The sequence below is a fragment of the Apteryx mantelli genome, chromosome 2, assembly GCF_036417845.1.
Source record: "Apteryx mantelli isolate bAptMan1 chromosome 2, bAptMan1.hap1, whole genome shotgun sequence".
Classification (NCBI taxonomy): domain Eukaryota; kingdom Metazoa; phylum Chordata; class Aves; order Apterygiformes; family Apterygidae; genus Apteryx; species Apteryx mantelli.
Window position 1 is genome coordinate 155,286,282 of NC_089979.1, and position 26,781 is coordinate 155,313,062.

Here is a 26,781-nt window from a genome sequence, read left to right on the forward strand (position 1 = left end):
CACTCGCTTTCATGATTGTATGCAGTTTTGACAGGAATATTAACAGCAAAATTCTTAAATTGCCTACTGGATGTTAGGCTTGTGAAGTTGCATCAACTTTCCTGCTGACCTGGAGCAATGAGGATCTGAGAGAAACAGCAAATAAAATGCATGAAAAGGAGTATTACTTTGTCCGAATTTGTATATGCTCCTTATTGCTTTCAGGAATCATTAGTAGGATAAAGCTTTCCTAAAGAAATAAAAAGTGAAGTCTGTATATATTAACCAAAGGACAACTGTAAAAATAGTGTTGCATTTTTGTAAACTTTCATAATGTAGACAATAAAGCAGGAGGAGGAATTAGTTAAATGAAGAGATTGCAAGGATTAACATGATAAAGTTAAGAAAAGGAGAGTAAGTTGAGCTGATTTTATCATATTAGAAAATGATAGTAGTGCATGTTAGGTTGTGAAAAGCCTCACAATAGGGAGAGCAAAAGCTATGCCTCTTGGGCATCGAGAGCTGCAAATTTTAGCATACTTTGTAATATGAATTTCATATTAAAGGTGAACTTTATGGCACAATAGTTCCAAGATTGCATTTCTGCAGTGGTTCTAAGCACCCCACACATAAGGGGTATTAGAGTTTTAACAATATGCTTTTTGTGAAGGTTGCAGGCTGTTATGTTCAGATAATAACACTACATTGCTTTTATTACTTTGCAGGGACACAGACGGAAGAATGCTCTTAGATATTTTTGATGAAAACCTTCATCCCCTTTCGGTAAGCTCATCTACTTCTTCCCTTTCAGGCAAAGTGGCTTTCTGTCTGCTTGCTTGTTTTGTTTCAGTCACCTTTTTGGAAATATTTCTTCCTTAGAAAACCGAAGTGCCACCAGATTATGACAAACATGACCCAGAGCAGAAACAGATTTACCGCTTTGTTCGGACGTTGTTCAGTGCTGCTCAACTGACTGCTGAATGTGCCATTGTCACCCTGGTGAGTGTCTGAGAGATGACAACAACTATCCGACAGACACAGTGTTGTTCTCGAGGCTTGTTTTTTTATGATTGAATAGCTCTAGGTTGCCAAGGAATTTTTTCTCACCATAGAGCCAAGAAAATTTCTTGATGGGAAAAGATACTACAGTTCATTTTCTTGATCTGAGTAAGTGAACAAAGAAGATATTGGATAACATATGACACAAAAGCCATGGTTACATCTTGCCCTCAGAGTGATAACATTACAGGCCACCAGGGTGACTAACAGAAAACGCAGGTGGCATAAGTGGTCTGAACATGAGGGAATGCTAAAAGCGGAAATGCTTCCACTTTTGTCAGGTTTACTGTGTTTCATTGTAGCTCCCAGCAGACACTCAGGGACAGCTGTAGGTAATTTAATAGCACTAATAAGAATGGATGGACACAAAAAGGATTTGGTGAGTGAATGGAACATGTTGGTGACTGCTGTTTTTTACTTGCACTATACTTGTCTTTCAGGACCACGTCATTGGACTGAACAATTGCACTCAAGGCTGAAGTTTAGCTACTTAAAAATAGCATGACACAAAAGAGTGTTCAGATTTTCAGCTGGTGTGGGTCATCATAGCAGTGTGGATTAATGGAGCTAAAGTGATCTCCACCAGCTGAGAATTTATGAATTTTCCTGAATTTTCATCTTGCCAACTTGGACAAGCCAGTTCAGGTTTCAGGCACAACTTTGGCCATGTTCTTGACTCAGGAATTCTAAAAGAATAGTTTTTGTTTGTTTGTTTGTTTGTTTGTTTTAACCACTACAGCATGTGTTTTCGTAGCAGCTTTATTGTGCACTTTAGAGAGAAGAAAGGGAAATTGGAAAAGGTGAATTTTGAAGCCCAGACCTACTCATTTCTTCTGTTAATCTTAGAAGCCAAGGGAGAGAGATTAGTTGGCAGTCTTTCCTTCGGAGACAGTCAAAATGAATTGTTCTGGCCAGTACAGAACAGGAATATGAGAGAAATAGGGCAAGAAACACCCGGCAGTGCTCCACCCCTGCATATTGAAGTATCCTTCTACCTAGTTACTTGACATTACTTGTTTTCTGAAATGGCATTTTGTCTATTTTATGTAATTGCACAAAGTACTTGTCCTTTTTTCTTTCTAAGTGTTTTTTGCTGGAGGCAAGATATGTTGTGTGAATCAGTACGTTCTTGTATAATTACTTTATCGTCAAGTACAGTGGAAACTTGTTCTAGGTGTCTGTTGTTTGATCTTAGATTGTTTAATCAATGAGGGCACTCTTTAGTAGAAAGAAACAGGGGTTATATTGTATGACAATATCTTCCTGTCATTGCACTACTTGGAAAGTTCTTGCCCATAAATGTTGTTAACTTGGACATGTATTTCCATATCTCATTTGTACTTACTTCTTTGCCTCTTGTGGTTCTCATGTGGTTTTCCCAATGCAAGTAACTGTTTTTGGTGTGATCTGCAATTAAGTATAAATGTTTTTAACTCATTTGATATACTGCAGAGGCAGTTTCCGTAGTTTTTAGTGTATGAAACCTTAGATGGCTTGGGTTTTATACTCAACACTGTGACAAAGGGGTAAATGACTGTTTTATAGTCTGGTTCTCAAAAAAGCCCATTCAGATGTATGCAGATGGATTTGGTGCAGGTGATCAACATTGCTCTAATGCTATTCTTGCCCATGTTGTGAGGGTGCATGACCCTTCTTCAGGCTGCAGAAGAGAAGACTTGAGGGGGGATCTTATCAACAGGTATGAGTACCTGAAGGGAAGGTGTAAAGAGGATGGGGCCAGACTCTTTTCGGTGGTACCCCACAATAGGATGAGAGGCAAAAGGCAGAAAATGAAACGCAGGAAGTTCTGTCTGAAAACGAGGAAAAACTTCTTTACTGTGAGGGTGACAGAGCACTGGAACAGGTTGCCCACAGAGGTTGTGGAGTCTCCATCCTTGGAGATGTTCAGAAGCTGTCTGGACAGGGTCCTGGGCAACGTGCTGTAGGTGACCCTGCTTGAGCAGGGGTGTTGGACTAGATGATCTCCAGAGGTCCCTTCCAACCTCAACCATTCTGTGATTCTGTGATTCTCTTCAGAAAACTTCAGAATTTTTGGATAAGTTGCATTTTAGAGGTATGAAATTCTGCTAGTTTTGGTCTCTTTTTCCTCTGTACTCCTGGATCCCATGTCTTTATTTGTTAGTGTCATGAGGAGGGGCCCCAGAGACAGATGGCACTGCTTCTGAAATTTTCAAATGTGGAAATTAATCCGTGAAAAGGAATCAACTCCCTTCTGCTGCCACACCTCCCCTCTCAATCTTACTGCAGTTGATACTGCTATTTATGAATCCTCCAAGGGCTTTCAATTTTGATCTCCTCACTGGAGAAGAAGGGAGCAACATTCGTTCCAGAAGCTTATGTTTTGCTGTAGTCTGATCATGCATCAGAGAGCAATCTGACACCCCTGTCTGCCACTTGTTCCCCTAGAAGGGCTGCCAGAATGCAGGAAGTATATGCATGGAGAAGCAGATCACAATACATTTTGAACTCGATACTACAATTACTATTTTTCTTTCACTCTAATTGTTTTGAACAGTCCTAACCACACCTTTTTATTACTGATCAGGCAACCCAAATTATTACCGTGGACTAAGAAGTGTAGCTGAATGCACCCGCTGGGGTTTTTTTTGCATGCCATTAGCAAGGTAGAAGCAGCAGTTACAATTGGTTATATAGCAGTCTGCGTGATCAGTACAGGAGCTGAGCAAATGTGAAACTCCAAACTGTTAGATAAGCTAGGCTTCGGCAAAAAAGCCAGCATCGTATTGCTTCAAGCAGTTAATTAAAATATTCCAATTAAAGCCTCCACTATTACAGCAAAACCAATTTATAATTAAACAAAAAATTTAATTTTCACACAGCCTCCAGAGCTGCCAAGAGATTTCCCATACTGATAGGTAAAAAATTAAACTCTCAGACTGAAACAATTAAATACTAATTCACATTATTTATTTATAAAATAATACCTTAGAATAATATTAGTTGTAAGAATTGTGTTGCTGATTAAACAATGTAAGTAATGATTTCTGTCTCAGTGAATAACTGAGCTATATTCTACCTGGGACCTGACTTTGTAAGAATAATAACACATATGTGTTTCTCCCCACCAAATATTCCCATCCTTGCTAAAACTGAGAAATCCACGTTTTCTTATCAGTCTTGTCTCCATCTCCTCGTGTTCCTTGTTACATATAACTGCCTTGTACTGGCAAGTTCTATTTATGTTACTCTATTAATTGAATAGCAAATATAAGTGTGAATATCAGTGTGATCCATGCCAATAGGAAAAAATTACAGTGCCTGCGTTAGATCAGAATTAGATGTTTATGCCTTATTGTTTTTTCTGCTTTGCCTCAGCTTGACTTACTGAGTTTTGGGCAAGTAGGCCAAGTCTAGGGCACCTAATATATTTCAGTGTCCATAAGAGTTTCATAGTTTCAGAGAGGATAAATTTTGTGTAGGAAAATATGTTATAGACTCTGACCAGATACATTGGTATGTACAGTATATGAGTTGAATTATTTCTGTAAAATTCAGATGAACATATTTTGAAACATGTTACAAAGTTCATAATCACTGAGACTGAGAGGATTTGAAATTTGAATTACGTAAGAGTAAATTCTCTTTATGGAAAACGTGGATTTAATTATTTCAGCCAGATGTTCCCGAGTTCTTGTTGTATTCTCCAGTCACATGTTCAGCAACTAGATAGAGAGAGAATCCTGTGGAATTGTGGGGAGAAAATCGCAGAATTTTAAGGAGAATTTTGCTTTCTGTGTGTTTGGAGGAAAGGAGAGAACCTGGACTTCCTTTTCAGAAATATCCTTTAATTGATTTCCTTTCAGTGGAATAGTTTGACTTTCAAGTGCTGATAAAATATCTCTAATAGCTTTTTTTTTTTTTGCACGTTTTAATTAAAAGTATTAAAAATCTAGTTTTGGTTTAAGGAAAATAAAAAAAAGCCCCAAAAAACCAAACCCCAAAGTGATCAGAGTCCATAGATTTAATGTTTGTATTTAGATCTATGGATGTTTCTTCTGAGAGTATTGGTGACAGCAGTACATAAATGCCAAAGGAGGACAAAGTGAGAGCTGTTGACCTGGAGACTTAGTGTGTAATACAGTAATGCGGGCTGCCTAACTGAGATGCTTAAATTAGGCATCACTTCACAGAGGTGTAGGCCACCTGATCCGTAGCCGAGGTCCTGTGCGGCTTGCCCAGTATAACTAAAGTTCACATACAGCTAATGGAAAGAAATAGGTTCCTCTAAAGACCTCACGGTGCAGTACGGAGAGGAGTGAGGGCTTTGGGCCCGTGGCCCGGGCGCTTGCTGGGGCAGAGGGCTCGTGATTCTGCTCCCTGTCCTCAGGGCTATTGTCACTTCTTGGTTAGTTTTTTGTATTACATTGGGATTAGTTAGTCCAACAGAAACATATGCTTGTTCTAAGGAATCCCAGTTCTACTCTTTCCTTTTTCCAGCCTGGGTAGTCTCCTGCATCCAAGCAGAGAGCTGCAGAGGTCTTTTACCCTGGGCTTCTCCTTAGGCTCCTTGGGTGACCAGCTTTTTGGTGGGTAGCGCAGGTGCAGCTCCCACTCAAGCTGGGGAAGGGCTGTGGCCAGGGCTGTTGCTGGTTGCTGTTGTGATGGCCTGGCGTCTTCAGGAGTGCTGGACAGAATTCAGCCCCCAGTCCATCTAAATCTCAGTTGTACAAGGGCACGGGGCGGTGCCTGTTTGCCAGTGCATCGCTTGGGGTTTCTGTGTGTGCAAGCAATGAATGGTGATCCTGTTTGTAGATGGGAAAGTCAATGTTGCCTAATAGCTTGAGTGCATTTTACATGTATTACAGATTTCTTTTCTTAAAACAGGAGTAAATTCAAGGGTAAACCTGGAGAAGGATGAATTTCAATTCCATTCCTATAAATACCTGCAGTACTATTTTGCAATTGTTTGTGTTTTCTGAGATTTTTGTGAATGCATACCTTATACTTTTTCAACATTTGCTCTTAAAAATAAAAATTGGATAAATTTTTTTGGATAAATTAGATAAATTGCAAGGGTTGTGATGTTGTGATGTCCTTTTCTACCAAATGGATGGCACCAGACCTTTCTGGAACATTTTGGATGCCCAGCTGAGCAAATGCAAAGCACAGTTATTTCTGGAGAGTGGTGGTAGAGAACTGGCTGATTGCTTAGAAGAGAAGCATATGGCAATTTAGTGGTTGGATTACAACTGAAACTTTGACTACGTGGGACCCGCTACCAATTATAATTTTTCCATACAGATTTCTTTTTTCAAGTTTCAAGGCACTGTGACACACTAAAGTTTTCTTTTCAAAAAGACTGTATTTCCTTTTACTTTTTGATTGTTGGGGTGGAAACCCTGGCTTCGTTAGTTATTCTGTGTTCCTGCAACTGATAATGTGGGTGATCTAGTGAGTTCATATGAAGTTAAGTAGAGTTGTTGCAAGTATACATTCATTTGTAGGCTCTCAGTTATGGAACTTAAAATGCCAAAAACATATTCTCCTCTCTCTCAATATAAATCTAGAGTGAATTACTTAAAGTCACTGGAGTGTTGCTGGTAAAATATAGATAGATTTTGGTATAAAGCATAAAAACAGTATGAGAAAAGATCAAGCCTTAAGTCTATGATGTTAAACAATCCCAGTTGGTGAGCTTTGCTCTTGCTGCTGCCTCAAAACCAGAATTGTTTTATTAATACCAGTGACCTTCTTCAGTGATCACCTGTTTCTTTAGCAGGCTGAGGCTGCTGTGGGCTCAATCTCCTTTGAGGCAATGCATAGGCACTTCTGACCTCTCCCTGTTGCACCAGAGGAAACTGCAGTCCTGCAGGTAGATCATAAGATAATATCGGTTGGAAGGAACCTCCAAAGGTCATGCCTGGTCCTGCCTTCTGCTCACAGCAAGACCATCTAGATCAAATTGCTGAGGGCCCTGTCCAGCTGACTTCTGAATTTCTCCAAGGACGGAAGTTTCACCTCTGTAGAAAACCTGTTCCATTGCTTTATGGAGGCATATGAAAAGAGTTTTATGGGATATTGGGTACTTAAACTGCAACTCCAGTGTGGTAAGAAGTGTCAGTGGGGTGTTGGAGGCTAATGTTGAACAGCTTCAAAATGAAGTAACAACAAATAGAAGCAAAACTATTATAGCAATCTCGTTGTAAGATTTTGATAAAATGTAAGTGTTCCTTTGGATAAAAAGTGTCAAAATGAAATAGTTTGACACTTTCATATTTGGAATATCTCTTTATGAAAAAAAAACAAAAAAACCCTCTTCCGGTATTTAACTTTTCTTTCTATTTGAGATTACATTACATATATAATATGTTATAATATCCTCCGAGATGGAGAAAATGAAATGCTGCTTAGCACAAATTAAAACGGAACTCCTCAATACTATAACTGAGGACAATGTTGGATATTGTGGTTACTATGAGACACTCTGAAGGTCCAGGATGGATTGATGGAACTGCATATAATCACCATGGGGATTAGTTCTGGCTCAGCACTGGCCCTGCTGGAGCAGAACTGCAGGAGCTTGAATGCTGTTGCAGATCTGGTCAGCCCTGTGCCACATTACAGTTCAATGTCAGAATAAATAAGCCCTCCGGGGCTAGTGGTGATAATGTATGGCTGAATGCTTCTCCACCATGCAATTACACGTCCCAGACCTGGGAATTAGGATCAGAGGCATCCAAAGTAGCTCAGCATGAAGTCATTTCAGGTCTGGCAGACTTATTAGCTCAAGGTGCGTGCTGAACCAAATCAGTTCTGCAGCTCTGCTGGACCTGAAATGGTTTTGGAAGCTGTTTAACTACATTCCTGCAGTGTGTACCTGAGCTAATGAACCTTTCCAGACTCCAGGCCAATTTGGGATTATGTATACCTGGGGAGTGGTAATTTTATTTAATTAATAGAATTAAATTCTTTCTAATTCAGATAAATTAATTCTTAACAAAGCCAAATCATCTGATTGATTTCACTTGTGATTAAATAATAATTTGCTGGTATTCCAAGTGTAAAGGTCAATCATTGCAAAATCTTGATGTGAGTCTGTGGGAAGAGATGGAAAAGAAAAATGGAATGTTGCTATTCAGAAATCTTAACTTATGCAACACATCTTCTGATATGTGCACAGTTTTTTAAAATGTCTCCAAAGAGGTGCAGGTATCATCCCTGAAATCTTGTTAGGCTCTCAATCATATAAAAACTTGTGGTTCATTCCCAAACATAGCAGAGACTGATAACAGAGTCATCACACTCTGAGGTATTGAGATTTTAAATAGAAGTGTATCAGTGGACCTATGTCCATCGATGTTTTCCACAGCAGAACTGCATTTGCATTTCAGCTAGGAATTGAAGTACGCAACAAGTGAGTTTTGAAGACTGTAGTGTTGTTGGTATCAGCTGTTGGTTATATTTGTTCTTTTCAGGCTGAGGAGAAAGCAGAATTATATGCTGTTTGACTGAAGCCACTTCGAGTTTCTGCTCATGTCACATCAGTAATCTCAATCCTTTATTTAAATAGTCTTGCTATCATTCTGTAAAAATCATAAACGTAGAACTGTGGGGGTGATAATATAATTAGGTGTGCTGAAGATGGCTCTTGGAAGCTATCAATGTATTTGAGGAGAAATAGGTTTTGAATTAAGTCAGAATAAACCTGTTCTCTTTTTGGAATTCAGCTCTTGAATATTTTTTAGGTATAAGTATTCAGGGGGTTTGCCCAAAAAACTTACTTTCAGAAGAGGCACTGAATTAAACAGCAAAATAAAGTAACATTAGTATGACAGTTTCAGTTTGTTTTAAGCTTTGTTCCATTCCCAAGCATGGATCCAACTGTTAAAAATGGGTGGAGGCAAATCATGGCATTTATTTTAACTTCTGTCTTCTAGGTATTAAGAACTCTTTTTATATTTTATTAGTTCTAATTCTGTAACAGAATATCTACTGAAATAATCAAGAGGAGATGAAGTTTGCAGGCTTTTTGAAAAAGGTGACATTGTTTCTCCTTTTTTTTTTTTGTCCTTTTGAGATATAGATGTATTTCTTCCAGTGTTCTGAGATATGAGTTATAATACTCTTTTCCTGAGTGGGCTTTTAAAATTCGGCTTTATTATTTGTCTTTACAGCAGCAAGTTCTAAAGAAAATGTTGGTGGTGTTTTGCTTTTGAAAATTAAGCCAGGGAAATTCATAGCAACACATGAATATATTGAAGTGCATAGTACATACTCCCAAGTCTGCTTGATACAAGACCCATATGTAATAAATATTTAAGAAACTGTGTTTAAGACACTATTCAGTATGTAGAGACTCAGTTGCATAACTGAGGAGAATACAAATGACATTTACATATGTCACAATTTCCATTACCAGGTCAACATTTGCAGTGTTTTTTACGAGGTAGAGTGTGTCTGCCTGTGTGTGGGACGACTCACTTGCTTCTGCCAGCAAGAGCAGGTGGTGCTCTCCCACCAGCCCTGAGTTTGTTTGGGATGAGTAGCATAGTGACTAACCACCCACCAGCCTTCCCCTTCAAATGGGCTGAAGGCCAGGTGGCCCTTCTCCAAAATTTGTACTGATTCAGCACATTTTTGAAGCAGCTAGAAGCATCCCCCTTTTCTTGCAGGCTATTGCAAGCATGGCAGACTCAGCCTTTCCTTTTTACTCTGATGTCCCATCAAGGTCAAAATCTTGGTCCTCAAGCTGTTCCAGTGGCCAGGGCCTAGTTCATTTCAATGCACCCAGATAAAAACAGTGATTGACAACTCCCTTCTCAGGCACTATAAACTTTCTCACATATGTAGAGGAGACAGAGCTCACTTGGCTATGTGTATACTACTTTTATGAAGATGCTCTACTTAAGTAGATGCTCCAGTTCAGGCTCAAATTCTCAGCCAAAGGGCTGAAGCTATCCAATGGCGCCAGAGCTCAAGTATGTACCAGGTTTTCTGCTGCCTAAATTTCCTTGTCTGCAGATTCACCTGATTTTCTCCAAACCACTGCTGGAGAGAGCTAGAAGGTAGATTGTGTGTGTAACTGGGTGGGCATGATTGAAAGTGGAAGAACTAAACTAATGGGACGGCGTAGGCCTCTCTTTGAGAGGCAAGTCCTAGGTTACTGTGAATTTGTGCAGTATCTAGGGACTGTGACAAAGTTTATGAAACCTTGCTCCAAGGACAAGTCTATTCTTTATCTGTCTTCTCTTACTTGAATACATACACTTAAAACCCAAAACTAAGTCAGGGAGGCCAAAGCAAGTGAACAAAACAAAATGCTCTCTTTTAAGGCATTTTCAGAAAAGGAGCGTGAAACCACTAAGTGCTTTTCTCCTGGTGAGGAATTTATCATCTTCAGTTCTATCAGAATTCCCAGCTTCAGTCCAGCAAGCAGAGTGATGCTGGAGGTAGGCCCAAGCTATCACCGAGGACCCAAGAGTGATTAGTCGTATCCCTCATCATGCTATTGGAAGACAGCCAATGTCGTGATAGCAGTATGATCCCTATCTATTCTAACAAGTTTACTTGCCCTTCTCTGAATGCCTCTGAATTTGAGCCCACAACAGAATCCTATATGTAGAAAGTGATGTTATTTTCCGATTTTTATCTGTGCTGTCATATGACCCAATGTATCCATAGGTGTGTGTGTGCATCAGAGGGTATGTATTCAAAATCTGCTAAAACTGCACAGGGCAAGTTGAAATTTAGGAGTTTTGCATTACCAGTAATGGCTCGAATTCAGCACTAATATAAAGCCAATGAAGTTTCATTTCCATTGTCCTAATTTAACAGTGGCATGATATTGTGGCTTCCCTAAACTTTCTCCATATGAAGCTCCCTGCATTAGCGTGGTGTATTTCTATAAAAAGCCTTCTGTTTGCCTGGGGCAATGCCAGGGATTGTTGTTAGTTCCTAATCCAAGGAGCAATTTTACTTGTGAAGTGGAACAAATACGCTTGTATTATACACATATATAAAACTGTGAAATGGGTTTACGCCGACTGCCCAGAAGAGGTGGCCTTTTAAAGAGAATCATCAAGTGGTGCAGACTGCTGAGATGCACGTGCCAGCTTTTTTCTGAGCGTTGTGTTTCTGTGGGTTTTATGAATATTATCAGACCCCTTGGTGAAGAAGTGACTTCTTTGGGCATCCACCACTGTTCCCACCTCACCCACTTACTTCTTCCTTTCAGTTTCTGTATTGATCCCTTGTGTTGGTGTAGCCACTTGTCATTAGAGACTTAATTTTATTCTCTCAAAGTATTTAAACTGTGCTGTTTATTTTGGGCTCATACACCACTTGGAATTTCTTCATGGGCAGCCCTTCAAAACCAAATTTTTTATGTTAAGTTGTGCAATGAAGATGCATATTTTAAAGCAATAAAATCAATTCTGACATTTCAGGCTGTGTGACATTACTGTGCAACTGATAAATCTGTAGTTGCTTTTCTACGTAAATAGCATATTCATCCTGTATTTGTATACATTCTTCTCTTGAAAAAAGGAAAGATACAGTAATACAGTGATCCTGTGTGACTGCACAGAAACAGGCACAGCGCTGGTCCTTGCGCACCCCTCAGTGCAGTGGCACTGCGAGGGGTCCTTCGGTGTCACGGACCGTTGGCCTGTTAGCTGGCAGGGAGATAACATCTGCTTCTGAACGAGGTGTTTTTCTTTTCAGAGTGATGTCCTAACTGAAAAGGCAGAACTTGGATTTTAATGATGGACTTTAGACATAACTTGAAATTCATGTTTATGAAGCCAAGGTTTTTTTGTGGGGATAATGGAGAGCATGGACATAATTTTACAGATGCAAGAAATACAAGTTAAATACTGTCTTGCCTTCCCTATAAAAGTAAATAAATTTTTGAACAGTTAGTGACATTTTGGTTAATTTTTTGTTTCTAAATGTTTCTAAATGTTTTGTGTTTTTTTAGTAATTATCCATAAATCAGTCATAGACTCACTGTGTCTTAAATTTTTTTAAATTGTTACTTAAAATATTTAACAGTATTTTAAATGTGATATATCATAAAGGAATGCTTTCATCTTTCTTAGCAGCCGGGTATTTCTTCTGTTAGAGCAGAAGTAAATTTCCTTCAGCATCCATAGATGAATATCTTTACATATTTAAAATTTTGACACAGAATGCTGGGCCTTCAGAATGCTAAGCAATGTTCTATCTTTATCCAAAATGCAGCCTTTCAGGTAGGTGTAATATTTTGCACGTGTATTGTACTTTCATCAGAGTAGCTCAGAAAATCTGCCAGTTTCTGTCAGTCAATTTAGAATCCTGTAAGAATACTGGCAATCTAAATAACCGCTTAATTGCTTTTTATCACAATACAGTGAAGAGCATATTATAAGATCTATTATAAGATAAAAAGAATAGATTATTCTTCAGTAAATGTAAACCTGTATTTTTGCAGAGTAGCCTATCAAGACTTAACTGTTGGATTTAGTAAACGTGTGCGTTGTCACGTTGAAGCAGTGCCAGTTTCAAGCTGTGTGCCGTCGTGCACCCCAAGCGGTCCGCGGGCAAGAAACGCACCTGCCGCTCAAGGGCTCCGTTTGCTTCCCTGCCACAAGTTTGTTTCTGAGCCAGAGCAGAAATTACTAACTTGAGAAAAATAAATGGGTGCATCTCATTTTGCATAAATCACTGTTGGGAGAGTGCAGTGAAACCAATGTGAAACAACCTCGCCATGGATTAAGAACTCAGTATAGCTTGGGAGAGGCGGTCGGCTAATGGAGGACAAACCTTTTTACATGTTTTGTATAGGAAATCATTCTAACGTGTGACTGTGTTAGTGATAGTTACAGACACTGTAACTTGAGTTTTGTTTTCCTTAGATGAGATCAGAAAGCAAAGAACGAATACTTTGTCATGGCCATTTTGAACCAAAATTACCTAATATTGTATGTATAGTGTTTTTTTCCCTGTGTTTTTCTTGTTCCATGCCTTTTATACTGCAAAGTCATATAAAAGACAATTCATTTATTTGCTAGGCATACTTGTGTACACATATTCAGATGTTTAACATGTTTTTTCATAAATTATAAACTTTTCTGTAAAACTTTAAATTATAAAACACCTGGTCATTGTTTCCTGTGATCTTGTTATCAAGTCCTTATTATGTACATATCATAATTGTGAAAATTAATGACCAAAACTGTTACACACTTAACTGACCTTGATGTTTTTATACACTCATAAAAATAAATGGGCTTCAAAACCCATTAAATAATTATTGTATATTATTGATTAACTAATATGGTCTAAGAATGGCAGACCTTTCAGGAAGCCCAAATCACTTAAGGTTCTCTGTGTGCTTGGATGAGTGCACATCTTTACAGAAAATCACACGTGAGCCAGTCTAGGTCTTAGTGCTCTCTCCCCCTACATTCCCACTTTCCCCTTCCCCACAAATCCTTACTGGCATATGTCCTGCATTTAATTTTGGATGTCTTAGCTCACATACTGATTATTTATATGATTTATTATTTATATGATTTATTTACATTATTATTTTAATAATCTGTTTAAACTATCATTTGAATTCGTTCTAATGTGTGAATAGCAAGACAGGAAAACTAGCGTTTTGTTTCTGGGAATGTGATCAGAAAGTAAAGGCCAACTAAAACGTGAATATATCACATCCAGTCTTGAACTTGGCGTAAATGTGTACATTTACACCCACAGCTTTTATAAAGGGATCTTCCTGGGAGTAGATTACTGGTTTAAAATTGTTGGATTGGGTTTATTAGAATATTTTTCCTTTTCATTGGTCTTTAATAACAAAGTAGATTAAGTTTTGATTTGAATGTGTTTTCACAGGTATATCTTGAAAGACTTTTAACTTATGCAGAGATAGATATTTGTCCAGCAAACTGGAAACGAATTGTACTGGGTGCAATTCTACTGGCATCCAAAGTCTGGGACGACCAAGCAGTGTGGAACGTGGATTACTGCCAGATCCTGAAGGACATCACAGTCGAAGACATGTGAGTTCAGTATGTTTATTTGTCAGTGAATGCCGAGGTTTGTGTGCGTGGGGAGGAAGGGAAGTTCCCTCAGAAATCCTGTCACCTCTGTACATCTGCATTGTATCTAAACATGGTGGACGCTGGTAGATTGCGTTAGGTCCATTTGAGAGTTGCTTGCACAGAAAATGTAAATGTTTTTATTTCTGGTTAAAATGTACGTTACTGCTGGATGTTTGCACAGAGTGATGAAACTGGATCTGCAGAACGTTTTAAACCTTTGACTCGACAAACAAAACCCAAGTTGAACAAGCCGGCGTGTGTTCATTTCAGCAGTGTTTGCTCTCTTGTGCTAGTTCTCCACGCAGACAGTAGAGCAGTGTGGAAGGCAGGACAAAGAGTTCTTGTGATCCTAGTGACCCTTAGGCCATCATCCACTTAGTCACTGCTGTTACTCAAAATAAAGCTTTGGGGGCTTTTTCCATGTCCTGCCAAGTTTGTTTGCAAAGTGTTAAAAAAACCTAATATTTTAACTTCCAAAGAGAAGCTTCCATTTTGACCACTCTTTTCCATTTTTTTACATCGGCTCATTCTTAAGAAGTTATATTGTAACAGCATATACAGAGTTGTGATATCTGCCAGGATATACCTCAGTCATTTTGAGAGTGTATTCAAACAATAATAAAAGGATACAAACGTGATAAGAGTAAACAAAATTAAGATTTACAAAATTAATGTTTACAAATACTAAAATGAATACTCATTTTACTGAATAGTTGAGTGTTTTTTTCTGTTTCTTTAGTAGGTATTAAATGTAGCTGCTGAGGGGCCTAGGTTTTATCTCACGTGTGTGTTCAGGGCTGGGTTACGTGCCATTTGCACACTCGGAGGTGCGCTTGTGTGAGTTCAGGGGAGCATGAAAGCGGTATTAGAAGGGCTGAAGTTGGGGTCACAGTGCTAGGATGGGGCCCAATGCCACTGCAGGCCACTGAGGCTTGTGCACTTTGAGTTTCTTAGTATGAGTTATTTCTAAATCACACAGAATATACTGTGTCAGCGCTGGTCTTCAAGTTTATGTCTACACTGTGAATCTACTCGTTCACCCCCTTTCTTATAAGAACTAATGGCAATAAAACAATTAAGAAGATGTTTTAGTACAGTATCTGTGTGTTTCAGAGCTGTTTTAAGCAGAGATACATATCAATAATGGGAAATACATAGACTTGTCTCTACTTTAAATCGTATAAGTCAGGATCCTAGCCACTGAAAAGAATTTGTTGTGAATAAATGCTCTGGCAGGAGGGAAGAGGACAGGAGGGAAGTAGAGGAGAACAACTGTCTATACAGACAGCATGTCTTTTAAATCTCGGATTACAACCTCGAAGCAGTGAAAGGCCAAGCATTGATGCTAAAGCAGCCCCGATATAGATTCTTAGTAGTTCCCTGTTTGTCAGGCTTATAGCCGATCTGAAAATGATCAGTAAGGGGAAGGTTGTATGTTAAGAGTCAGGTGAGTGCTTTAAATTAGGCGTGCTCATATCCTTCTAGGTAAGACTAATTTTATAAATTGTGAGTAGCTGTCATTGCCAGAGTATTAGAGAAATTATCTCTAAATCTGTAATGACAAGCCATTTATAACAACGTCTTTGTGTCCTCAGCCGAAGAAAGAAACATGAAACCCTCATTCCTTTGGGATGATGTAGGTGCTTTCGTTAGTTTGGGGGAAAACTCTCATTTCAAAATAGAGGTAGGAAATATCACAATGCCATTTCAATATACACTTTAAAATATAAAGGCTACTTTAATCTTTGAGGATGTTTGATGATGCTTCTCTTTGAACATAGCAAGACAGAATGAGTTTTCTAAAATAAAATGGTGGGTGGGGGAGGGAGGGAGAGAAGCTAATGTAAGTCTCTTCACATTTCTTTATGTTCCACACAGAACAATTTGGTAACGCTTTCTTGACTGTTTCCAGTGTTTCTTGAATGATTTTGCTAAGCTACTTTTCCCTTGATCTTTTTCCCGTGCTTTTGGGTATTCAGTTGCAGGAAGGGTCTTCCTCCATTCACTCCTTTTTTCAAGGCAAATCTAAGTGGTTTTCAAATGTTTTTGAAGCTGGTGCATCTGCTGAAGTAGAGTTCTAAACAGCCTGAGACACACTGACGGCTTTGACTGTGCCATATGACAGTATTGATCAAGAACGGTTATAAATATGAGATTTGAAATTGCTAATTCTCAGCGCTTTTTTTTGGAGGCAGATGAAGATGTGATCATTTCACACTGTGATGGTGTGAAAAGAAACAAAAAAAATAGGTTATTGTTTTTGACAAATGCATATGACACTGTGTTTTTAACTAGTACTTAATGCTAGTGTTAAAAATTGCACTTGAGCTGTATAAAACCGTATAAAAAAAATTACTCAAATAGCAGACGTGCTTGAGTGCCAACAGTAGGCCTCTTCCTGCACTTCATACTATCCAGGCAGAACTATGAGGAATCCTTGTCCTCAAGGTTTTTAGCTTCTTAGCCTTTTCTTAAAGATTTTATGGTTCTCATGAACTGCAAAACCAGCTCTTGTTGGAGAGCCTGTGCTCGCTCTGTATATGGTACTTGGTGGTCTGGTTCATGGGCTTTTTATTTGGGGCTGCCTGTGGATTCTCAGGCAAAGAATGTGGAGCTTGGTGGATCTGCTGGTGCTTTTCTTCCTGCTGCCAGTTTTCCAAAGGCTCTTCTCCTATCCCTGTTCCCCCCCCCCCCCCCAGGTAGTTGGGACAGTACAGTATTAAGATTTGAAGTTTTTAACTCTGCACCAGACAGGGACTTTAATAATTTATGTTAAAATACAAAAAGGCACAAAAAAATCTAGATCAAAATCTTTAACTATTGTGACTCGTTAAGCATGAGCATGTCTTGAAAACATCATGTAGACCTTTGAGTTTTGGCAGTCATCAACCATACATTGAACTGTAGCTAAAAGCTGCCAGAGGAGTCAGGAGGATTGAACTGTAGTATGTATCTGTAGCCAGGTATATAGCACTGCTTTGAATTTCTGTGTGAATTTGAGGCATGGCCATAGGAGGAAGTACTAGAACCATCCAGTGTGGATGTATCAGGAAAGGGTGGTTGTTAGTTAAAGTACATTAGTTCACATAAGAACTAGTGTGTGGTTTTTTGTTGTTTCTTCATTGGCTCAAGTTGGTCTGCTGGTCTAATCTTTGAATCTGAGAGCTAGGGGATAGGAAGACGTGTACTCTTTCTGAAGGACTGGGAGATGTTCCTCGATATACAGCCAGTGTATTAGTTCCCCACTAAAACTGACTTTATATTTTCTGTTAATACACACCTTTGGGCTTAGCTTGCAGAAAGTAAAATCTTGGAAGAATAAAAGGACATTTAAAGGTAATCTTCTGTATTTATTGATAGGCTTCTTAAAAATTAAATTTTATGTCATTTTGGTTTTTTTGTGAAGCTAGAATCTTCACTGGTGTGAATGCATGCCAAAGAGGTTTAGTCTGTGTATAGCTTTTAGATGGTCTTTCACTGTTAATTAATATCTAGCATTACATAAACATAGAATTTTGGCAAAGAGAAAGTGAAGATAAGGAAAGAAAATTATTATGAAGTGAGAGTGATGGCCTTCTAGTAGTGAGAAAAAAATCATTAGTGTTGAAAAACCACTTTACCAGTATATTTTCTTCTTATCCTCAGATGCATCCTTTCGGTTGCCAACTGACTGCATGTTCCTTCCACACATACACTACAGTCAACATGCAACTCGAATGCAGTGTCATAGGGAATATATACCTGCTGGTACAAAAGTAGTGCAGTCCATATACAATGTATACTCTTCAGCAGACACAGGCAACATTTACCACTAGTTTATTTTTTATTTCTCAAATCTTGAAATCACTATTTTGAATATGTCATGTGTTCCTGCATAAATATTGTGTGGGATATCTGTGTACCATGCAATTAATGAAAGCTTCCAGTCTTCAATTTTGTTGATTTACTTATTTGTATACTTTTTAATTTACTGGCATAATAATGTATTTATATACTAAAGTTTTCACTGAGTGGGAACTCAGATATGGTCCCTTTGTCCCTATCCGGTATTTTGATTAAACACATTTGCTTTAGGTACTGAAAAAAATAAAGATCAGCAGTGTGAATTTTGCATGCGTACGCTAGGGAGAAACTGCCTCATTCTGTTCATAAAGAAAAATAGAAGCCATGTTGAAAAATTCAGGTTTCCCATAAATAGTTTTAAGGGATTGATTATAAAGGCTGAAAAGAATAAATGATTTCTCCAGTAATTTTTCTGTTAGGGTAATTTGCAGCATTTTTGAGGGATGTCTGACAAAGTTGGGGCATGTGCGTATTTGCTGTGTGCGTAGGTGTGAGTGCAGATCCCCCTAGTGGGAGCAGCATAAACGGCTAGAAGCCTTTTTTCCTGCCAGCTTTCCCCCTCGCTGGACTGCCTCGCCGGGCCGGTGAGAGCGCTCCGCCGCCCGCCGAGCCTGAGCGCGGGTTCAGGGCGCTGCGGGATGGGCCGCGAGGTGCAGCCGCTCTCCCAGTCCTCACTGACAGCAGCACGCCGGAAGAATTCCGTAATGTAGGTCACACCTCAGGCCAGTTTAATTCTGGCTCTCAAGAGTAAGACATAAACTTGGTTTGTACCATTTGCAATTTAAAGTAAATTACATTCAGACAATGGCAGGATAGACGGCTAAAATATGCTTTCACATTTATCTTTTTCTACAGGAATGAGCTGGAACGCCAGTTTCTTGAGCTGTTGCAGTTCAATATTAATGTTCCCTCCAGTGTTTATGCCAAGTATTATTTTGATTTGCGTTCCCTGGCAGAAGCAAATAACCTGAGTTTCCCTCTGGAGCCCCTCAGCAGGGACAGAGCATATAAACTTGAGGTAAGATGCTTTCCCTTTAGCTTGCTCAGAATATATTGGGGGATTTGGAATTTTGGGGTTGTTTCTCCCTTCTCTTCCCCATCTCTCCTGAAATATTATCATGGAAAGTTGGAATATCATGTGCCCCAGTTTCCATAATTGTTTTGCTTGTGCTCATGGTATTCATGGATGTGAGGACAGCTCTTTGGCTGAATGTTTCATATCTTCTCTGCTTTTCATTTCTTGTTCAGTTCTAGCTGTCTAAATTGGCCTTGTGAAACCACTCACAGTACATAAGAATGACTCTTATGCAGTCTGGTTTTGTGTGTTCGTTTGGTTTCTTAACACTGATTACCCATTTTAAAGGACAGAATATTAATTAGTATTGCTGAAAATAACTGTTCCATGTGCTTACTATCTGTCACTGCTCTAGTTCACATGGATCTAAGTCTGTTACCTCCAATGGTGTTGTTCTCAGTAATGGGGAAACAGAAATGAGCGCACAGCGTTATTGAAGAAATTATGAATACTTATGGGGCTTGAATATACACTGTGCCTAAACTGTATGTCAGATGGTCTGGACCTGTGAAATGCAGAGCACTATGAATTCCCTCTGATATTAGAGAAATTTAAAGTCATCAGACAACTGTGGGTGCTTTGCAAGACTGAACTCTTCCTTTCCTGAGCTTTCTGATGCAAAGATTTTAATACAGGCATTACTGCATGAACGTGTACACGTTTTTGCTAATTTTGAAATTTGCCATTAGTTTCTTACTGTTCTAACATTGCATATCCTTAGTTCTATAACAGCTTTGCGCTGTAGGCTGTTTGTTTGTCTGTGGATTAGAGTGGGCTTTGCATGTTTTGAAACTCTTGGTGCTCCTGTAAAACAGGCAGGCAGTACTATGCAAGTTTTCACGTGGGGAAATGATGCACAGGGCGATTGAGTTGTTTGTGACTATAACGGGAATGGAGGTGTTTGCAAAATGATGGAAGAAGAATCAAAACTTATTTCATTGAAGTTATATTTCTCATTTCACTTAAAATATTCTTTCTAAATTTCCCAGATAGATTTAATAAGAATATAACAATTCTGTGTATGAAGAGCAATGTAAATTTACATCAAATTTGTTTCCATTAAAGATTTAGAATAAAAAATATGAAAATACATCGGGTTTGTAATCTTAAATGAAAAAAGGCAACTGGCAAAGTTAGTAGATGGTGGATCTTGATAATAAGAGCTATTGCATATATTAAAGTTGAGTGAATTACTTTGTGAAGAGAATTTAATACACAGTGTTTCCCAGCACTGTCAATTTGTATTGCACACAGGTTATAACACCAGGTTACAAATGAAGATAACAGAGAGAGCTCCTAAAACCTGAGAAGAAAACAAAATAGGAAATGACTGTACATACCTGGAGAATATTGATGGTTATTCTGTTCCAACAAAGAGAATGCATATTTAAAAAGAACTAATGGAACTTTTTGTTTTAAAAAAACATATTCTTAAAAATTCTCCCCTTTGTTTGGGTTGTTCTGTGCTGCTGGCACCAAGTGACTCTAAAACTTGCTGGCCAAAGAGGATGTCTTCAGGGAAGCGGAAGACTGTCTCGAATGAAAACAGCCTGGTCTACCAGCTCTTTGCCTCTATTCTATGGCCAGAAGGAAGGGCACATGACGGGAGCTTCCTTGCTCCCTGGCAATACTTGGTTGCTTGAATGTGCCCTTGCAACTAGTAGGCAGCATACTTTATCGCCTAATCCCTTCAGCATAGTTAAGCATTTAGCCTGCCAGCACTTACCAAAGTGTCTTTGCAATACTTTTCTAGGTCTGTCACATGCTCTTCAGCCCAGGCTTCTCTAAGTCAGTTGCTTCCATTCTCAAGTGAGGTGTATGAAATACCACATAGAATGTGCGATTTTGGACACAGAGAGAAAAGCTGCCGCCTGTGATTACAGACAACAGGCTAATAGTTAATGTATGTATGCAGTGGAACAATTTGCCTTGTCTGGTAAATTGAAACAAGCTTGCTCCCTTCCAAGATTCAAAGCAACTTCTTCAGACTTCTTTACATTTTTCTCTGTCTTGTGTAGAGAAATGGTTGTATTATAACACGTTTTTGCTACCTTTGCACTTTCATGCTATCTTACGTATCCGAAGCAGGAGTATTGGATCGTTCATGGCAGAACCTGTATTGCATTCTCCAAATATCATAAGGTTAACATACCTGTTACAGAAAAGATCAAGGACAGGGTTAGTAAATACTTCCCCTTGTCAAATAGAAATGCCGGACAAGATCAATGAGCTTTAAGTCGTTACAAGAGATTGTAGTGCTCTTTTAAAATGTCAGTACTTTCTGGAGTTTCCCCAGTAGAATGTTTCTCCTGATTTAACGTTCCCACAATTGACAGTAAGAAGCAGCTTTGTCTTATGATTAAATAAAAGTACATTTTCTTACCTTCCATCAGCATATGGCCTAAAAGTATCCTGAATTTGCTGAGAGCACCCTTTGAACCTATGTGCTATACATAGGTTAGTGTTTTCTTGACCCAAAAGAGCTACTGTCCTGTAGACTGGACATACAGAAAAGAGGAGAAAGAGGTGGAAGTTACAAGTAGAGAAGTGTCTTTACATCCCTCCAGCTTCCTGCTATCCAACTCATCTTTCTGTCAGTACCCTAATTATTCTTCTTTTCACTCTCCAGAGATGGAGGAGAACCCCCATCAGCTCAACTTCCAGCAGCCAGAGGGTGTTCCTGCTGCTTTTAGGTGGCTACCAAATGCATCTAGGTTTTGAAAATTTTTTTTTTTGAATTTTCCTTCCACATTTAGTTCTGTCTCCCCTTCTAAGTGCTCTCTGTTTTACCCATTTTGGGGGTATTGCAGCACTCAAGAGGAGCTCACTCGTGCAGCTCAGCCATGGCTTCCAATTGTATATATCTAGAATGAAAGAATATGTATGTATGCATATTTCTAGCTGACTGCAGATATTAAAATCAAGTTTGACAAAGTTGCACATAATTGAATGATGGTACAGTTTTTAATAATGCTTTGTTTTGATATCATATGAGAAATGGTCCCTTGAGACAGTCGAAAAATGTGGTTCCTTTTTCTAGCAATAAGAGGAACAGAAATGTCAGATGACAGAAAGATGTTACAAGCTATGTGGATTTATTTTAATTGAAGGACAGTATTAAATATTTACATTTTTCTGCTTTTGTCTTGTTTTCCCATAAGTTGCAAGGAGCTAAAGCTGACTTACTGAACTGTCATATAGGCTCCAAATATCAATTTTGTAAATTGCTTGGAAAAAAACCAAACCTTTAAGTACGACTGATTAAATCACAGTCGATGTGTTTCACAAATATATATATAATCACCGGGGAACAGAGATGACAAATATTTAGTGCTAGTTCCAAGCAATATTTCATTTTGCCTGACCAAGTACTCGAATAGAAATTTTCCTGGGAAACCGTCAATCTTGAAGTGATCATCTTTCCTGGCTATGTGATGCCTACGATCATGAACTGATTTGGCAGCTGAAAGAAGCTGAGCTCCACCTCAGTCCACTTATTTACCAAGCCAGGCCTTATTCCATCATTAAACCATCTTCATCTGTTGGATTATAAATCTAAAGCAGTTTTAAGTGAGTTAAGTTAAGGTCTACAAAGCAACAGGAATATTTGTGTTATTTTATTCTGTTGTTCTGTTCACGTGCACCAATGAAGAAAACTGTGTTCAAGAACAGTAAGTGAAGTTGTCTGCAACTAAAAAGTAGCAAATGGTTTCCTGTGGTGTTTTTTTTTTTTTTGGAAATCATGTAATCATTAATTGACCAAAGCATGAGGTGAACTTGCTCTCGGATGCCTGAGTTGTGTGCTTCTGGCATATCTGCCTCTGATCTTTGCAGTACTGTTGCGTTTCCAGGACTGTTTGCTACCACAGCTTGCTGTGCTGTAAAAGTAAAAATCAAGAAAGAGAGCCATGATCAGTGGAGTCAGGCTGTTTGTTTATATTGCCTTGTTTTATAATCAAACACTTGTACTGTTAACATTTACGCAGTACTTTTATTAAACATCCTATCTTAAGACACCACTTAAAAGCATTCCTGAGTAAATAAAAATACTGTTTTACTTCATCTTACTTCTAAATCTGGCGCTTTTTTTTTTGCCTTGAGTATTGCTTAGAATGAGCTTTCTCTACAGTTCAGTGTGTTTGAAAACTCGAGTTAGCATCCCTACTGATGCAAAGCATAGCCTGTCTCAACCAAATGAACCTTTACAGATGTGTCATTTCAGGGTACAATAAATCTGTTCATATGCTGTGCATAACATACATTTGTTCTAAACTTGGCTAAAAACAATGGAAGCATAACTCCAGTGTGGTGTAATAGGTCTTAATATTTGAATATCTTTAGGATAGAATAGTTTTTGACACTCTGTTTAAAAGATCTTAAAAACTTATATGTATTTTAATACCTTGCAAATTAAAGTATTCCTGAATACAACATGTGTTTCCCACTAGCAGCATATAAGATAGCCCCATCGCCCCATTTATCAGCAGAGGAAAATACATAATTACAATACCACAACTTTTTAAGAAAGAAAGAAAGAAGGACATTAAGAGCCATCCTCTTTCCAAACTCTCCAAATATATTTACAGTTTCTGTAATAATTCCATTCAAGTTAATTTTTCACCAAGGAAGTGCTATATTTCAGTTAACTTACTTACAGCAATGAGTAAGCAATATTGGCTGCTGTCACTAGATTTGTGGCAGTTAACCTGTAAAAAAGAAAGAAGGAATGTGCTTATTAAATCCTTCAGACATGACTGGGGTGAACGATGCAAAGTCAGCATGTTTGTCCTTTCAAGGTTAATGAAAGGAATAAAAGGATTCAGGGAGAAGTTCTTCACAGGTTTTGCATAATGAAGTGATGTTTTAGAATTCTGCCTATATCTAGAAATCCATGTTTTGTTTTATTTATATTACTTGTACAGCTGTGGCCTCTGCAATTGAGGTTTCTTCATTCTTTCATCCTGCAGGCCATTTCCCGCTTGTGTGAAGATAAATATAAGGACTTCAGGAAATCCGCAAAGAAACGGTCAGTCAGTGCTGACAATCTGACTGTGGTTAGATGGTCCCCTGCTATTATCTCCTAACAGAGGAGACTGGAATATTCCTATGGACGTACTGTTTCATCCATCCAATTTTTGGGGGGGTAGGCTGGGGGGGGGAGAAAGACTCTTTTTTTTTTTTTTTTTTTTTTTTTTAATCTGTCAAGCTGCCTTTACAGTGCCTCCCCATTGTGTAGCACACAAGAGTAAAATACCTAGTGGAAGGAGAAATCAGTGGGAAAGAAGATGGGCAACGATGTTTTTCTCACTTTCACTAACAGCTTTACCATTTTATGAGGATACAGCAAATCAGGTGCTTGGAAGAACAAACAAAAAATGAAGTAGAGGCAGAAAAATATTAAGAATTGTGCCATTTTTTAATATGCTGTACTCTTGAAGAGAAATGACAGCATGAAAACAAACTACGTAGTCAGAAGACTGTGCACTAGAGGAATGAAGTTGGGAACGTTCCATCTTAAAGTTTTCTCTTAATATCTTTTTTATTTTTTGTTTTTGCATTCCTCATTGCTGCTTTCCAGGATAAATTCTTCCCCTTGCACAGCAGCAAATACAAAGTCTGTATTTACAGTAGCACAAGGCCCTGAATAAATAGTTTTGGGTTTTTTTTTCACTGCACTTTTTTCTGTAAGCTCTTATTAGCATTATTCTTCATAATTATTATGCATATGTTATATTTGTTCTATGCCTTTTATTGTATTTCAAAAGAGATAACTTGACCATAGTGCTGAACCAAAAGTGTGTACAGGGATCAGAAGATCGTTCGTAATTTCATGATGTGTTTTATTTATAGTATACTTGGGTGCATGTGCCTTCCTGAGTTCTTGGAATCATTTATTTTTCCTTAATATAAAGATACAGTTGTTAAAGTATTCAGATGATGATGATGATGATAAGACTTGGGCCAAATCTCTGAAATTTGCAACAGATCTTGTGATCCTTTTGCAGATTTTCCTAGCGTTAGAAGTTCAGTAGAATTCATTTTGAGGGAGGGTTTTTTTTTGTATGGCCTGACTAGTTCATTCCTTCACTTCCAGGTCCATTGTTGCAAGCAATATTCTCAATTTTTATATGTTTACTTTAAATCAAAGTGAATCTGTTTGTATAAAACAAAAAATAATAAAAAAATTGTTCCAGTGAGAAGGCCTGTAGAAGAGCAGAATGGTAATCTTAACAAGGTATTTGTCACAAGTAGATTCGATTTTAAAACTAAAATACAAACCCTCGAGTTTTTCAGCATAGGTGCTTATAGAAATTAAAAATAACCAAACTGTGAACATTAAATTTAACTCTGATTATTAAGCTCTTCTGTGGTTGTTACTAGTTCCCTCTTATCATGCCTGTTGCCCCCTTGGGATTTGTAAGAACCCTTTATAGAAAAGAATTTATCAGAGTAAGCGTAATCGCTCTACTCTGTAATGCCCCAGGGTGATTTATGTTTTTCCATTTTTTTGCACAGTTTAGAAAGATATGGTTAAAAAAAAAACTCAGTTCCCTGAAATCCTTTCTTTGTGACTATCACTGAAATGAATGGCAACAGACGTCCCTGATTTATGCACTATTGTGGTAAACCATAAAGATTCCATATTTGTTTTATTAAGCCCTATGGGCTTGTAGCAAACCTAGGGGCCCAGAGATGCACACTTTAACTCCAGTGCAATGCTAATCAGATGCCTCCAGATGGAGAGGCACTGACAGGATTGAAGTGGTAATACCAAACAACTTTCTGTTAGCGTTCTAACGTGATTTGTGTAGTAGGAGACATGAAGGCTTTGTCCATAAATTCTCCTGATGTCTTTCAGGCCTTTAAAATAATCTAATTCTCATCATTTATTCTTGTGCCAACACATCAGAACTGTGAGTACCCAAGTCCATTTTTCCCTTGAACGTGGAATGTAAGGAAAGTCTTTATAACAGTAAAAATGCAAATCAGAGCATTTGAAACCTCTTTGCAAATAGTATCAAAAGGAACATTTTCAAAGCATTTGAAATTTATCCTTTATAAGCATAAATTTAGGCTTTAAAATATGTAAAATATTTTGATTTATCAACACTTTGCTAAACTATTTTCTGTTGAACTTGATATCAGGAATATTGGTTTTATCCATTTCTGGGTGATAGAGATATGAACTTTGGATTATGTAAAAATCTCAATGCATCTACTATAATTTTTGTGAAGTTTATTAAACTACTTTAAAGATTGTATAGTCTATTTATTGTATGTATGTACATACAGTCTGATACTTTAAAAAGTGGATTCCGTAAGACCTGGCTCAGTCTTGTTTAGACTATTGAATATCGTTTTAGCCTTGTGCACTGGACTCTACCTCTGTATAGGAGAATTTTCCATATTCTTAATTAGTACTGATTCTGTGATTAACTTGGTTGTTTCTTGCACTAAGAATTAAAAAAAATCTGCTGTAAGTGTGGATTTTTTATTTAGTTTCAGTTTTGCAGTATGAATCCTCTGCATTTAGATGGACATTTCTTTCCCTCACGGTTATAGAATAATTTTTTGCTTTTTCTTCTGGTTTGTTCCAGATTTGCCAAAAAATATAGTACCTGTCAGTAAATCTTAATAAGTGTCTTTTGTTTGCAAGGTATTCGATACCATGTCATTAAAATGGATTATTATTTAGGATTATGTTGTGTTTAGTGTAGTTTTTTAAATGTGACTGTATGGAAAATGCCATTGCAA

The 26,781-nt window shown here is 38.1% G+C and overlaps 1 protein-coding gene across 2 annotated transcripts in view; it reads left to right on the forward strand.

Moving 5' to 3' along the window:
* The window catches only part of CCNY (cyclin Y), a 132,724-nt gene extending 106,217 nt beyond the window's left edge, over nucleotides 1–26,507 (forward strand). For both annotated transcript variants that reach the window (XM_067291898.1, XM_067291899.1), the window contains 5 exons: nucleotides 705–762; nucleotides 859–978; nucleotides 13,900–14,066; nucleotides 18,807–18,969; nucleotides 23,994–26,507. In XM_067291898.1, the coding sequence (XP_067147999.1) occupies nucleotides 705–762; nucleotides 859–978; nucleotides 13,900–14,066; nucleotides 18,807–18,969; nucleotides 23,994–24,110 (625 nt within the window). In that variant the 3' untranslated portion in view covers nucleotides 24,111–26,507. The remainder of the gene's footprint in view (nucleotides 1–704; nucleotides 763–858; nucleotides 979–13,899; nucleotides 14,067–18,806; nucleotides 18,970–23,993) is intronic.
* Nucleotides 26,508–26,781: the final 274 nt, after the last annotated feature.